General features: G+C 47.1%; 4 protein-coding genes across 4 annotated transcripts; 2 read left to right on the top strand and 2 right to left on the bottom strand.

The window, feature by feature from the left end:
- Positions 1–1938: 1938 nt before the first annotated feature.
- N7469_002004 (SANT/Myb-like DNA-binding domain-containing protein) lies at positions 1939–2370 on the bottom strand (the record flags this gene model as incomplete). The annotated part of the gene is made up of 1 exon (XM_056640924.1): positions 1939–2370. One exon carries the CDS (start codon positions 2368–2370, stop codon positions 1939–1941), a length of 432 nt encoding a protein of 143 aa, XP_056503418.1.
- Positions 2371–3816: 1446 nt separating this feature from the next.
- N7469_002003 (uncharacterized protein) lies at positions 3817–4871 on the top strand (the record flags this gene model as incomplete). The annotated part of the gene is made up of 4 exons (XM_056640923.1): positions 3817–4032; positions 4107–4360; positions 4462–4675; positions 4746–4871. 4 exons carry the CDS (start codon positions 3817–3819, stop codon positions 4869–4871), a joined length of 810 nt encoding a protein of 269 aa, XP_056503417.1.
- A 3228-nt stretch (positions 4872–8099) lies between these two features.
- On the top strand, positions 8100–9647 carry N7469_002002 (glycoside hydrolase family 32 protein; the record flags this gene model as incomplete). The annotated part of the gene is made up of 1 exon (XM_056640922.1): positions 8100–9647. One exon carries the CDS (start codon positions 8100–8102, stop codon positions 9645–9647), a length of 1548 nt encoding a protein of 515 aa, XP_056503416.1.
- Positions 9648–10867: 1220 nt separating this feature from the next.
- N7469_002001 (glycoside hydrolase family 32 protein) lies at positions 10868–12554 on the bottom strand (the record flags this gene model as incomplete). Its single annotated transcript, XM_056640921.1, has 2 exons — positions 10868–12088; positions 12153–12554. 2 exons carry the CDS (start codon positions 12552–12554, stop codon positions 10868–10870), a joined length of 1623 nt encoding a protein of 540 aa, XP_056503415.1.
- Positions 12555–13613: the final 1059 nt, after the last annotated feature.

Genomic DNA, 13613 nt, shown 5'->3' with positions numbered 1-13613 from the left:
CGTTAAGAGCTGTCTGCAATTCTCTAGATACTCGTTTCCTTATTGGCAGAAATGTATTTCTCAAGCATCTCCCGATTATTCCGGGGCAAAAAATATCGGACATTTTTTGTCTTCACCAATTACTTTTCGATGTGAATTGACCTCGAATTCATGCACTTGTAATCAATTTGGCCTCTGACTCAATACAAGCTTTTTCCTCCTATATAGTGGGGTCATTAGACAGCAATTGAATGGAGCTGACCGTTAACTTGGAATAATACTGACATGGAGAGGCAGTTCAAGAGAAAAATATGTGGAAATTTGCTTCAGTCTAATACGGATGTGTTGAAGAAAGACAGTCGGATGGCCCTGGGCCAGATATTCATAGCAATGTAGCCAGTCTTTGCGCTTACATCGATGTAGTCGCCATTGCGGATCGTGAAGGCGTTAACGATTCTGACAGCCGAGATGCAGCTGGTTGATTACTACAGAGAGGCGGAAATGAAAAAGGTACGAGCCCAGGATCTGTCCGAGGTCCTCCACAATGCAGAAAAGTATACAGGATGGCGATTCTGTATACAGGATCTACAGGATCTGTCGTGTATCATGGCGATCGTCACGACATGCATGCTTAGGGGTAGGACCCCGTTGAGACGCAGAGCCTCGCTTTGTTCTCTACTGTACATAGTTTGTATGTGTCTTGATACGCTCCAAGAAATTCGTAAGACATCGAACCTAATGTTGATCAAGTATGGGGGGGCCACTTTCTGTGGCTGAGAGTGTCGATTCATGCCTTTAGCATCAAAAAAAATCAACCAAAATAAATATAAATATAAAAGTAAATTAACAAAGTAAAAAGTAAAATAATAATAATAATAATAATACACGAAGACAAATCAAAAAAGGAAGAAACGTCCTTGCGAGGGCTGAGTGGATGCCCTGCGGAGACCAAAAAAGTCATTGTTCCCCGCGAGCCAAGAGCTGCACAGCCAAACGTAAATAAAACCCGATTTTGCCGTTTCTGCATTCACGAATGACCGGGTTTAGGATGCTAGCATTTCTAGGAGCAGTGCTGCTCCCAGGAGATATAGATTGCTCTCCTGGGAGTATATCGTTCAAAAATTAGGTTCATGCAAGCCATCATTGGGCGGGGTTGAGATTTCATGTACGGCAAATGTGAACCCGTTGGGCATCGTGAAGCACCTACTAAGTTACAAATTAGATCCTACATCCGTCTTTGTCAGGTGTAAAGCTGAAAATTTGACAAATAGCGCCTGCCCTGACCAAGAGATTTCAATAAGAGGTCACCCTTATTCAAGATTGAACTGTAACAAGATCCATTTATCCTTGACGCTAGAAAAAGTCTCGGTGAGTGTGTCCCCTCCTATCTTTTCTCCCAGACCTGACTGTGCAAGTGAATTTTCAAATGTTACTTTGACGGGACGCACAGGCTCCGAGAATAAAGTTCGGAAAAAAAAACTTTGCTGGACATGAAACTGGTCGATGACGTTAGCTGCAAGCTACATGGAAGATGAAGCAGGGCTTAGACGTTGGTTATTTTAGTTATTGTGTGAATCAAGTTATATATATATATATATTGAAATTCAAGCCTGAGGCCCAGACTGCTTGTCCTGTTGAAATACAGTAGATTCCGAATTCAGTGGTGCCTTCACACTCCTGAGGCTTCTTTCATGGAAGATAAATCCAAGAGAGCCAGCGTTGGATGCCTTTTCATAATGACTTTCTCGGACAGTTTATTGGGATCGCAAATGCGTTGAAGTGTATAGCCCAAAGATCTGTACGATTTCATAGATCATGTACGTGGAATTGCCATGCGTTTGGCGAAGAAGGAGAGAGGCCCGCGGAAGCGGTCTTGATTGAGAGGTAAATTTCTTCTAGAAGAATGACTTGAAGGCCAACGACATTCGGAGCAGCCAAGGACTTATTGACGAATAAACATCAAGCTTCGCCATCGGTGTAAAGTCGGGGATCAATGACACTTGGTCTTGCTGCATTTTTCCTCAGAGAATCTGTCACCGAGCGAGTAGAATATCGTTGAGAGCGTTCCATATTGCTGTCTTTGTCCTTGTCTTGACGGAACCGAGTCAACCTGCGGCTTTTGCGGATATTCGACGAAGAATGAGGCTGGTGACGAGAGCTTTTAGGATCATTCTCTTTGCTTGAAGATCTCTTGCTCGTTCTGAAACGCATTAAGCTATAATGTTGTTGGATCGCCCCCTTAGACCGTCCCGGGAAGTACGCTGAGATTTGACTCCATGAAAGCTTTCTGGAATCTCTCAATTGTAGCAGGTGACGTTCATCTTGACTTGACCACCTTCCCAGACGTCGCTCGATAATTGATGCAGAAGCATTAATCCCATCAATTGACATATTGCTCGTTGCAACAATGCCTTATGGGTGTTGGAGACTTTTGATTGTGCTCCCAACCACGGCTAGGTTTTCATCGCAAATACCTCCGTTCATGGAACCATCTGAAAATTGAGCTTCCGCACTAGCCAAGTTATAGAAGTGTTTCAAATATTGTATTGAGTCTTGGATGCTGGTGAGTTTATGTGGATGGTTTTTCTCATCCAGGCATGGGACTTCATTTTTTAGATAGCCTCTTCTTCTCGTCGACAATTTCGTATGTGCAGCAATAGTATTGCGGGCCTGGGAGCGTTTCCGAGGAGAACTCGGTTCTTCCAAGGCTCGCTTTCTGCCTTTTGCACTAGGTCGTGCATGCACGTGCTCGTGTTTTTGTTCCGTTGGATTATCGTGAAAAACATCGAAGATGCTTGATGTCCCAGGCCCATCCAGACCAGTCACAGAAGGACTACTACTACTAGCTAGAGAGTAAGGAGAGAGTGAAACCTCCTCGGGGTAATCGGGATGATCAAGATAGTTATCAGCGACCAATATATTGCTAACAGACGCTTCTGGTAAAGTGTCCCTTGTCGCTCTGAAAAGCACGGATGGCAGGAGCAACGGCCATTGGAGGGGCCCTTGCACGATTGTCACGCTCCCGAAAACTACACCATTTTGCCTTGTTGCTTTTTCTCTTTGCAAGGTTTGGAGTGCGTCATTCAACCACACACGGATCGTCTTGGTAACCAGGCCGCCTATGTGCAATTCCCGAATCAGGACTTGGATTGCATCTCAGGTAATCCTCTTCCCCTCTTGACTGTGAGATGTCACCAATAAATGTATAATTCAAAAGAAAAGAGAAAAAGGGCAGTGCAGTGTAGACGCTATGTAGAATCATGGACCGAAGTCGGACCATATCGAGGATTACCAAGACGCATCAGGGACTATTTACACACATTCAATGGTTCTCCTCTTCTGCAGTGTCCCTTGACCGTTCCCAGGATCCGACAATCAAACGTTGGCATCCTGTACTTCGTACATCTTGCCCCCCCTCCCGCAGTCATACTCCACACCTGCTTTCAGCCTGTCATCAGATCATGTCCGTAGAGGACAGTGGCAAATGAGGACTCTTTGGGGTCTTCCATTTCATACGGGGTCTGGTTGTAGTTAAGCATTGAAGCATGAAACCCCCGCCCTTCATCGCACTGCTCCGAGAGGGAAATCTGAGCAAAGCGCCCGATATTTCTCCGGGAACTATTCCTTCTCCAGCTTACTCCCCGCGTCCCCAGCTCGGGAATTGCGGAGAAGGGACTGACCTCGAGAGGCTTGACCCCTTCCTGCCAAACCCCTCTACAACTTAAAATTACAGGAAAATAATGAATAAGTGGGAGGAATGGCCCGCAATTTTTCCTGCTTAGTCTCTCCCGACAAAGGGGTCGTCAATCTCTAGAAATGTGACCAAGACCGTCCAACATGATCGCACGTTCGAGTATCAATATCAGCGCTTTCCCTGATGTCCATCACAACCATGTAAAGAGAACTGTTCATCACCTTGTTGATGACCCCGTCGCCCTGGTTCTAGAGGCCTGGTCTCAGGGGCTGATGGCCGGATCCCTTGTAATCATGGCCGCTGTCACAATTGCAAACATGCGACCTGGCGTCTTACTGCATAAGTTGATCCTTTTAGAGGTACAGTAACTTTCCTCTTGGGTAGCTCGCAGCACTCTTCATAACTCACTGCTAAATTCACTGGGCCTCAATAGTTGATTCTGGCCATAGCCCACGCAACATTTATATTCGCCCCAGATCCAGTATACGGATGGTATCTAGCCTCCACCGCGATCGGATTGATTTTCTCCTGGTCTTTACACAATGTGATTGCATGGATGAAAAACAGACCGTTTATGAGCCGCGAGCTGTCACTCTTCTATATCAGTACCATTGTCCTGGCGCAGCCATATTGGGCGACCGAGATCTATGCCAACTTCGCCTACTTCAACAATATCAATCTCACTATGTATGAAAATATTAGGCCTTGGGAGGCAATGTTTCGGTAGAGCGCCCTCTGTCCAATGGCTTTGTTGACCTTTACCGTCGGCTAACAAATGTTGCATCTAGCGACCCCTGGTGGATTTATACGACCTGTAATCTCTTTTGGGTGATCAAAAAACACTATAACTTTGGAATCATTAGGCTGGTGCGTGAATGTCCCCGTTTCGGCCTGATGCTGGGATCAATGTGCCTTTCGATTGTGTTTATCGTTGCCGACATCCTCAGCGTGACTGGAGCTCTTTCGGCTGCCATGCCCCTAGGCATAAACCCCTTCTGGAAGGTAAGCTCGCTGACAGGCAACATTTGGACAACACTACAAGCGCATTGACTAACGAAGGAGTATTTTCTAGCTGTGCTTTATGTTCAAATGCCTCTGTGACACTATTATCCTTGACGACTTCAAGACTACGCTGGACAGGCTTAGTGCTCGATGGATGATGCGACAGGGAATGCAGGGAGTTCATTCTCTAGGTTAGTACCTTCTTCTAGGTTTATTGGCCTTGTTGCGCACCTTGATCGGCCTCTCCTCTGACAAATGGGCATTCATAGACTTTAGAAGCCACCCAACCTTTGTTGAGGAGCGTCCTTTGCCTAGCACTCGAGATAACCTGCCACTAAAATCCCCGGCTAGTGCAGTACATATAGAGTGATGCCACTGTAATACTGTTAGAACACCGGTTATTTGTAAAAGGGGATTTTTAGAGCAAAGTGTATTATGGTATTTATCATGAAATAGTCCGATCGAGGCAGGCAGATGAAGCCCAGAACTTGACACTGAACCCTATCAGTCACGTATCCGAGGACCCCGTGTAGACTACTCCTGCGCAGGCTGCAGAAAGGTTCCCATTTTTCAGACAGCTTTCTTCACGGCCTGATACCCCCTCAACATTAGAGAGCGCCACACCTAGTAGACTATAACTGCACTGGTTCTTTATGTTTAGCTACTGTTCACCTAGAGTAGTAGGTAGGGGTGGCTACCCCAGTTTCTGAAAGTCTAGAGTCATCACGGATAGCGTGATTTTTCCAAATCGAGACCAAAATCCGCGTCCTGACAGGGGTCTGGAGCCTGACAGTGAGCTACTACCGGATCCCGGGCACCTCTGGTTAACAAAAAGACGACGCGTCTCCGGACCTCTGCTCTCCGGAGCATGGAATCGTGTGGCTTCTCGCAAGTTCCCATGTTGGAGTCGGGTTTAGGTCAAAATGGAAGAGCTATACTGGTCCACGTACTAGTTCTTGAAGATTGCACAAGAGTTCGATAGGAGTGGCAATGGCAACCTCATGTTCGGAGACCAATAAGGACAGTAAAAAAAGCAGGTCAAAATACCGCTTCGTTCGCATTGCTCCGAGGCCATGGCAGGGTGAAACTAGGCGAAGCTAGAATAACCGCAAGGATTCACACCCCGGCATGCTATCACCGGCCTCCACCGGCCTCCATACTGTAAGCTCTCCATGTTACTGTTTTCAAATTATACTTTTTGTGGACATGGGGACAGCCCCGTCGATGAGGAAGTAGTCTGAAGGTTAACACGAAACGCGGGGTTTCATATGTCCCTGATTGGTTGTAGTTACACCGATATTTATCCGAATTCGGCGAATCTTGGCCCTACCATCTAATATTATTTATAAAACCTCAGTCTTGAGTGTTCGAAATGCTCTCATGGACAGAATAATTAAGCGCAGCGGGAGGCTGATGTAGTTGCCGATGAGAGTATCCTTCCTAGAGTAGTGGCCCTGGTGATTAGGGCGACCATCCTTTTTGCCGAGAGATATACTCTTGCACACCCGAAGAACTCTCAGAATACTTTATTCTTCTAATTCTTCTAACACTATATCTTATATATTTGCTGTGAGACAAATATTGGAGTTTCTCCGAAGAAATCTAGAGCAGTAGACTCCAAGACTGCTATTAGAGTATAGTTAGATTTACTATCACCCTGTTAAATATCTACTATCTAGAAGAATGATCTCTCAGTAGTAACAGACCCAGAAAACCATAATTTGCCGACAGAAGAATAACATAATAGTGACGTTTAACCAGTTAGATTTTTGAAGATAGATTTCTAAAGATATTATCCCTGTAGGGATTGGGGTGAGTCTAGTGAATATCTAGTGTCTAAGGGCTAGAAGCGACCAGCTCAGATACAAAAATAGCTATATCGAGCCGCTATCTACAAGAATTATTTTTCCTACGGCAGTGAATCCTTATCTACCTCACAATATTTTTATCTTATAGAGGCTTTTGGGGTAGGTATTATGGCGGAGATCGCAAATACCTTCAGTTTATAACTAGCCCTACCGTAACTAATACGGTTTTTCACAATAGGAGTTGGACAAATAACCCTGATAGTCCAGTATAGCACGATAGGATCCACCTGTTCTTCCAGTACAACTAGGGCGTTAAACGGCTGCGGGAGTGTGGTACGTTCTCCAAAAGCATACTTTAGAAAAGAACCGTCTGGTATACCGACGCAAGCAACCTCAATTAAACTTTAATGAGACTGTTGGCTTTTATTCCTTGAAAAAGGTGTATTTCTGAACTTTCCCCGGAAACGCCACACCTACGGGGCATATCAATGGACATAATATTGGCGTTGGAACGGACAGATGCCGAACCGTAGATCGCTCAGCAGAATCCATTCGTGTTTGCGGCATTTTACGCCCAATATTACCGTTAGCATCGCAGGATTCTGATCGGCAGGTGATGGGTTTACAATGTGCTGCAACTTTTAACCACAAGCAGCAACACGCCCGAAGCACCACAATGATTTGGTGCTGCTGCGGAAATGCCACCAACCCCAAGATAAGTTTGAATTCATTTGAGTAAAAAGGGTTTATTATTTGCTTAAGCCTATGTGGAAGAGAGAGAGTTGCAATATCACATAAAACTGTTATCATTGTACATTAAGGCCATAGAGAATGTTTTCCATATATTAGTTAGTTCACTTCTATTTAACCTTGAAAGTTAAGTTTATAGAATTCCACCTACGCTGGATTAAGATACCTCATTTTGTGAAGAGGTGGCTAGGTCACTAAACAAGACAAGCATATCAGTAATCAAAATCATTTTAATTTTCTTGGCGGGGTTTTGGATCTGGGGTGGAGTTCTCTTCAGAGACCTATAGTGACCTTTGATTAGATGAAACTAGGATGTGATTTAATTAAACTGAACTTGAAGAAGGGGGAAATCGACAAAAGAACCCAGAATATGCTACACCCCCCACACCCTAGGCCCACCCACACAGGTCCACCGAGATCCCACCCCGAAGCTATAATGAGAAGAGCAGGTTTTTCGCGCACAACTGTGTGCAGTTTCGGCTACAGACCTTGAGACTAAGCGGATTTGGCCATGCTTCATTTGGCGATAATGTGGAGCCTCACCCTGAATTTCCTACACTTTCATTGGATAGTCTGTCTTGGCACAGAGTTCCAGAACGAAATCCTTCCGTGAAGATCATGGAAGCGAGCTTCGAATTCAACTGTGCCCCATGGATTCTGTACATGGGCATGCTCGGAAACCCCCCCCTAAAACATGACACTATTGTTTGGCTGCATTTCCCTGGGCCATTTGGGAGCAGGAGTATTTATACCTACTTGCTTTCCTATCAGTCCTGCATCTTCACACACTTCGTTCGCGATCGCTTGTACTTAAACACTCATCTATCATTACCACGTTGCTTTGTTTCGTTACACTCTTCGCAACAATGCTGGCATTCCGTGGTTTTTCATTGCTATCAATCGCTTTGTTTGCTAGTACAGTCCCACTTGCTGCTAGCCAAACCCGGCCTAGCTATCACATCACTCCCGAAACGAAATGGATGAATGACCCCCAACGTCCGTTCTTCCTCGGGGGTGAATGGCATTTCTATTACCTTTACAATTCCGATTTTGACAGCTCAAATCCCGGTTCAGGCGGGACAGAATGGTATCATGTCACGAGCACCGACATGGTAAACTGGACTCGCAAAGGTGTAGCGATCGAGAAATACAAACCCAATTCTCCGAACGGTGTGAACCTGGGTGACATCGAAACTGGCAGCGCCGTAGTGGATAAGGACAACAAGACTGGCTTTGGCGAAAATGCCGTCGTGGCCATTGTCACACAGATGGCGGATGGGGTACAACAACAGTCTCTCTTCTATTCAACCGACAATGGCGACAGCTTCGCCCCTTACAAGGGCAATCCTGTACTGCCAAACCCAGACCCAGATGCAAAACCCGCATTTCGAGACCCCAAGATCTTCTGGGATGGCGAAGCAGGCAATTGGGCCATGTCTCTCGCGGAGGGTGACAAGATTGGTTTCTATACCTCTCCAGATCTCAAGACCTGGAAGCATACATCCTCGTTCACCCCGAATACTGGTGCCGACCTGGATCCGCTCGAGTGCCCAGACCTATATCAGATCGACCTAGACGGGGAGTCTAAGAAGCGCACCTGGATCCTGGCCGCAGGCGCAAAAGGAAGCACCATATATTGGATCGGCAACTGGGATGGCAATGGCTTCACAGCCACAGACGCGAAGGCGAAATTAATGGATGACGGTCCTGACTTCTACGCCACGGTCAGCTGGGATAACCCCAAAGATACATACAGCAGTCGCTATGCAATTGCCTGGATGAATAACTGGGAGTATGCAGCTGCGCTACCCTATTACGGGGACTTTGCTGGTCAGACCAGTATGGTCCGAGAGGTTAAGCTCAAGACCATCAATAATTCTCCTACTCTAGTTAGCAGCCCAATCGCAGGGTATGAAGGAATTTTTAGCTCTACCAAATCCGTGAGTAAGAAGACCATTACAACGGATCCGAAATCTGCATCTCTACCCAGCGACCTAACTGAAGATGCGTACGTTATCCGCGCGACGATTTCCAAGACAGACAGTGACGACGGCAACGAAGTCCGTTTTCGCATCAAATCCGACGGGTCTTTTAGCACGACTGTTGGTTATAACTTCAAGAAATCCCAGGCGTTTTTGGTGAGGGATCACGACGGTTCCGCGGCAGATTCTATGCCATCGGATCCGAAGAAAGCATACGACACTGTGGCTACGGCTCCGAATCCTTCGGGAGGCAACACGGTCAAGCTGGACATTTATGTGGATTCGAACTCGGTAGAGGTGTTCGTGGATGACGGTGTGGCTGTGCTATCGGGGCTCATTTATCCAAATAAAGCGGCGGAGGGGGTTCTGGTTGTGTCCGATACGGGAAGCTTGACGTTGGAGTCATTTAGTTATGCTTGGTATGAGGCGTAGCTTCAAGCTGTGTGTACAATGTCTATCAACTCTGTGCTGGAGAATGGTCAGAGTAGAAACTAGCAAGTTGTTGTGCCGCCAGACTGGACTAATATGAATGGAAATCTGTTTTCGCTAAAAAAATATATATTCTCCGTTAGCATGAAACTAAGTGTGATATCGATTCAAGTCGAGAGTGTGTACTTGAGAAACATTCAACAGAGGGAGGCTTTTATCGTTGATATGGTGGTGGTTGTTTTCGTATTTTACCACCAGTGGTACTTATAACCGTGCGTATCATGATATATTAACGCAGAGCTTATCCTGCGAATGACTTCCCGATTGGCCTCGAGGGTGTGACGAGAACAGCCCTGCTCTTTCTTCCGTGGGAAAAGAGCGTCTTTCTATTCCATTACAAGTACAGTTTTCGGCAGCGGCCACTTGCGCTCATCGTTTCAGATTCAGAGACTCGCACTCGACATTCGTACGTATTGGAAAATAGTGATATGCTTGCTTTGAAAATCGATTTTCGGAAAGAGATGGCGAAGTTGGCCGCCTGTCAGTTTGTCAACGAAGATGTCGCTAGAAAAAAAGTTAAATGGATCTACAGAACTGCTTTAATGTGACGACAATGTACAGGCTGTTACTCAAAAGATAGACGTGGCGCATCCGATACAACAGGCGTCAAGAAGCCTGGTGCTCCCTCTACCACCGCCAAAATGTTGTTGACGTGTCAGTGTCGATTTGAATCTGACGCTGTCAGTGCAAATGTATATAATTGCTCACCATAATCAGTCAGTCTAGAGGGTGTCTATTGACTGCACCTCCTAGATATGGACAGGCTGCGCATCAGCCTTTCCTTGCCATTCATGCTTTATCGTTCGCTAAATCAGAGGTAAGTCCATGGTCGCTGATAGAGGAACGCACTAACATGGTTAGCATTTGAATACCTTCCACGTCCGGCAAGAAGATGGGGAAGCCTGCTCGTGGAGTTGTCTGGCGTCTCTTTCACAGACCTTGCATGTGTAACCACCGTTGCTCCAAAAACTCTATGCAGTCTACGGTATGCCGGCGACAGGGTCTCGAACCTCTACTTTCTTGGAGATGCATTCTAGATATGATTCTTAGAATGCAAAGTTACGGTATCTACCAACGTATAGGATCCATCTAAGCCTCGAAAGGGTATGCATCATGCTTTCTTGTCTGTTAAAAAGTCACTATGTTTGGGATAGCCAGCGATATCAGGCCCAAGTTGAGGCGATAGTGTAGATGCTGAGTTTGACGTTCTTAGTGGCTCCTCCAGTAGATACCAGGTGGGTGTGAATCGCGTCACCACTCGGGAAAATTTGAGCTGTGAGAGTAGTCTCCCCCTGGCCGGTGAAGACTTCAACGCTAGAGCGATCGACGAAGATGGTCAGATTTACTTTGTCATCGACAGCCAATGCAAGGGGTCCGCAGTATATGCTCGCGAAAGTGTTGTCGAATGACACATCTCCAGACTTGGTGCGGTCAATGAAAACTTGCTTGTTCACGAAGTTATAACCGATAAGGGTCTGCTCGGTGGAGTCGGCAGAAGCTCGAACAGCGATGGCAAACTCAGAAGCCATCGAATTTGCAGAGAAGCTCAAGTCAATCTTGGTCATCTCTTTATTGCTACCCACATAAACGGAGCCTTGGTGAACAGAATGGTAGGTGTGTGAATAGGCCGGCTGCTTGCTGACGATAGAAGACCATGCTTCTTGGGGCTGCTGAATAAGACTAACCTTATCCGCGATTGTCTTAAGAGATAGATGTCGAGGGATAGACATGGCGGAGCGCCAGGGGCTGGTGGGAATGTTCGGGCCATATTGCCAGTTGTTCATCCACGCGATATGGGTATAAGTGTTGGGAGAGAGGCCATTAAAGCCAGCTGAGGCATAGAAGTCTGGGCCCCAGTCCATCCAATTGGCCGTCGCGTTCCCGAGATACAGAGAATCGGTGTCGGGAGTGAAGGTGGTGCCGTCAAACTCACCCACGAAGTACTGGGTTCCAGAGCCGACCGTGCCGGGAGGCCCGCCGGGGTTGAGTCCGCTCACGATGACCCATTTTGTGGACTTTCCTCCATCAAGGGGCAACTTGAAAAGACTGGGACACTCCCAAATTCCACCCTGGGCGTTGTAAGGACCGAACTCATTCGCCAAATTCCAGTCCTTGAGGTTGTCGGAAGTGTAAATCAGGAGCTTGTGCAGTGAGGCCAGAGAAGTGATGACGACCCACTTGTGAGACTCCTCGTGCCAGAAAACAAAGGGATCACGGAAATTTTGGTACTGGTCTTCGTAGGGGGCTGGGGGGTTGTAGATGACCGGGTTGGCGGCATCGTACGTGGTCCAGGTTAGACCATCGTCAACACTGTAGGCGATGGACTGGGATTGCTGGTTCTCCCGGATGGTCTTTCCACTCGGCAGGGTCTGCGCAACAGGGTACTGTAGTAAAAAAGTGAGCCAGTTATATCCACCATGGTATCAATTTGCTCGTGGCTGAGCTTACGGCAGAAGTGTACATGGCGACCATGGCGGGCTTTCCGTCCTTCCCAAAGCCACTGGTATTGTTCACATCAATGATCGCACTTCCGCTGAAGTACATCTCGGTGACTTCGCCGCCATATCCCCGGGCTAGAAGGGCGATAGGCTTTTCTTCCCAGTGGGTCAAATCGTTACTGGTGGCATGGCCCCAGGACATGTTCCCCCACTGGTTACCGCCGGGGTTATACTGGTAGAACAGATGGTATATCCCATTGTGATACAAGAGACCATTGGGGTCATTCATCCAATGCTCCTGAGGTGAGAAATGATATTGGCCACGGTACGGCTGGTCGTAGTTGAAGGCGTTTGCCATGCCGGCAATGCCTGCTAAAAGACCCGCCGCAAGGGCCTTCGTGAAATGAACCATTGTAAGGTGAGTAAGGCTTTGCCGCTGTGGAAAAATATTTCCAGGAGAATCCAGCACGACACGGCAATAACTATTTAAATGAAAGCCAGTCGCTTCGTGCCCTCAAATATTGTTCCCCACGGGGCCCCACGTCTGGAGAAAGTCGGGGTTTCAAACCTTTGGGTGGTCAAGGCTGCCAGTACATACCACGTTTACCATGCATTCCCCATATGGAGGGTGAGGGGCTAAGGAGGTGGTGTATCTAGCATAACTTTCACAATGTCAGGGCGCCTGCAGCGGAGCCCAACACTAGACTTCTTCGGAGAAACCTCAACCTTGGCTCTAAACGCCAATCAACAGCGGCCCGGGGATTGTGGTATTAAATGAACTAATTTGGGCGACTCTCAGCGTTTCTGTAGGCTACTTACTCACCATAATGGTGCAACCCTCAGAGGTTTGGAGCTTATCAACAATGCTAGATGGTTACTTTGAATTCGTGTGTGTCTTTCCATTGTTAATAGGTGATCCTTTCTTCTACCAGAAACTGGTAATTCGCCGAGTATGGAGAAATTACGGACCATCCTCGGGTGGTCTGACCAATTGAAGACACGGGAGAAACGCTAGCTTTAAGGCAATTTCCGTGGACATTACCCCAGAAAACGGTGGATCTGGCTCTGGGCTTCTCCGGACTGGGCGATGGGTGAGGCTAGTTCGACCCCATATTCCACCGGGCCGTTTTCTCCACTTACGATGATAGGCAAATAGCTAGGACTGGAACTTGCGCTCAACCCGTGCTGGCTTTCACGTATAGCACGCCATCGGAAGTGGCTGCTCCGACCTGCCTGCTGTCCAAAAGACCTTCCAAGGTAAATGATTGGAGATCCGATTATGAGGTACATCGGAGAAACTTCGCAGATAATTATCCTTACTGAGCTCTCGGGCGTACAGTTTGACTATGGTGTCTGAGAGGGCACCCAATACCATTTTCTGCTGCTCAAATACCTAGAATAACAGGACATGCTCGTCCATTGTGCTTCTAGACGGGCAAGCGAACAACCGATACTCTCTCGTCACGAAAGT

Source organism: Penicillium citrinum (assembly GCF_028827155.1).
Source record: "Penicillium citrinum strain IBT 23319 chromosome Unknown utg000002l:1.0-3833315.0:1.0-3834789.0, whole genome shotgun sequence".
Classification (NCBI taxonomy): Eukaryota; Fungi; Ascomycota; class Eurotiomycetes; order Eurotiales; family Aspergillaceae; genus Penicillium; species Penicillium citrinum.
The sequence above is the reverse complement of the archived record's forward strand: the minus strand, read 5'-3'. Positions and strand labels throughout refer to the sequence as shown.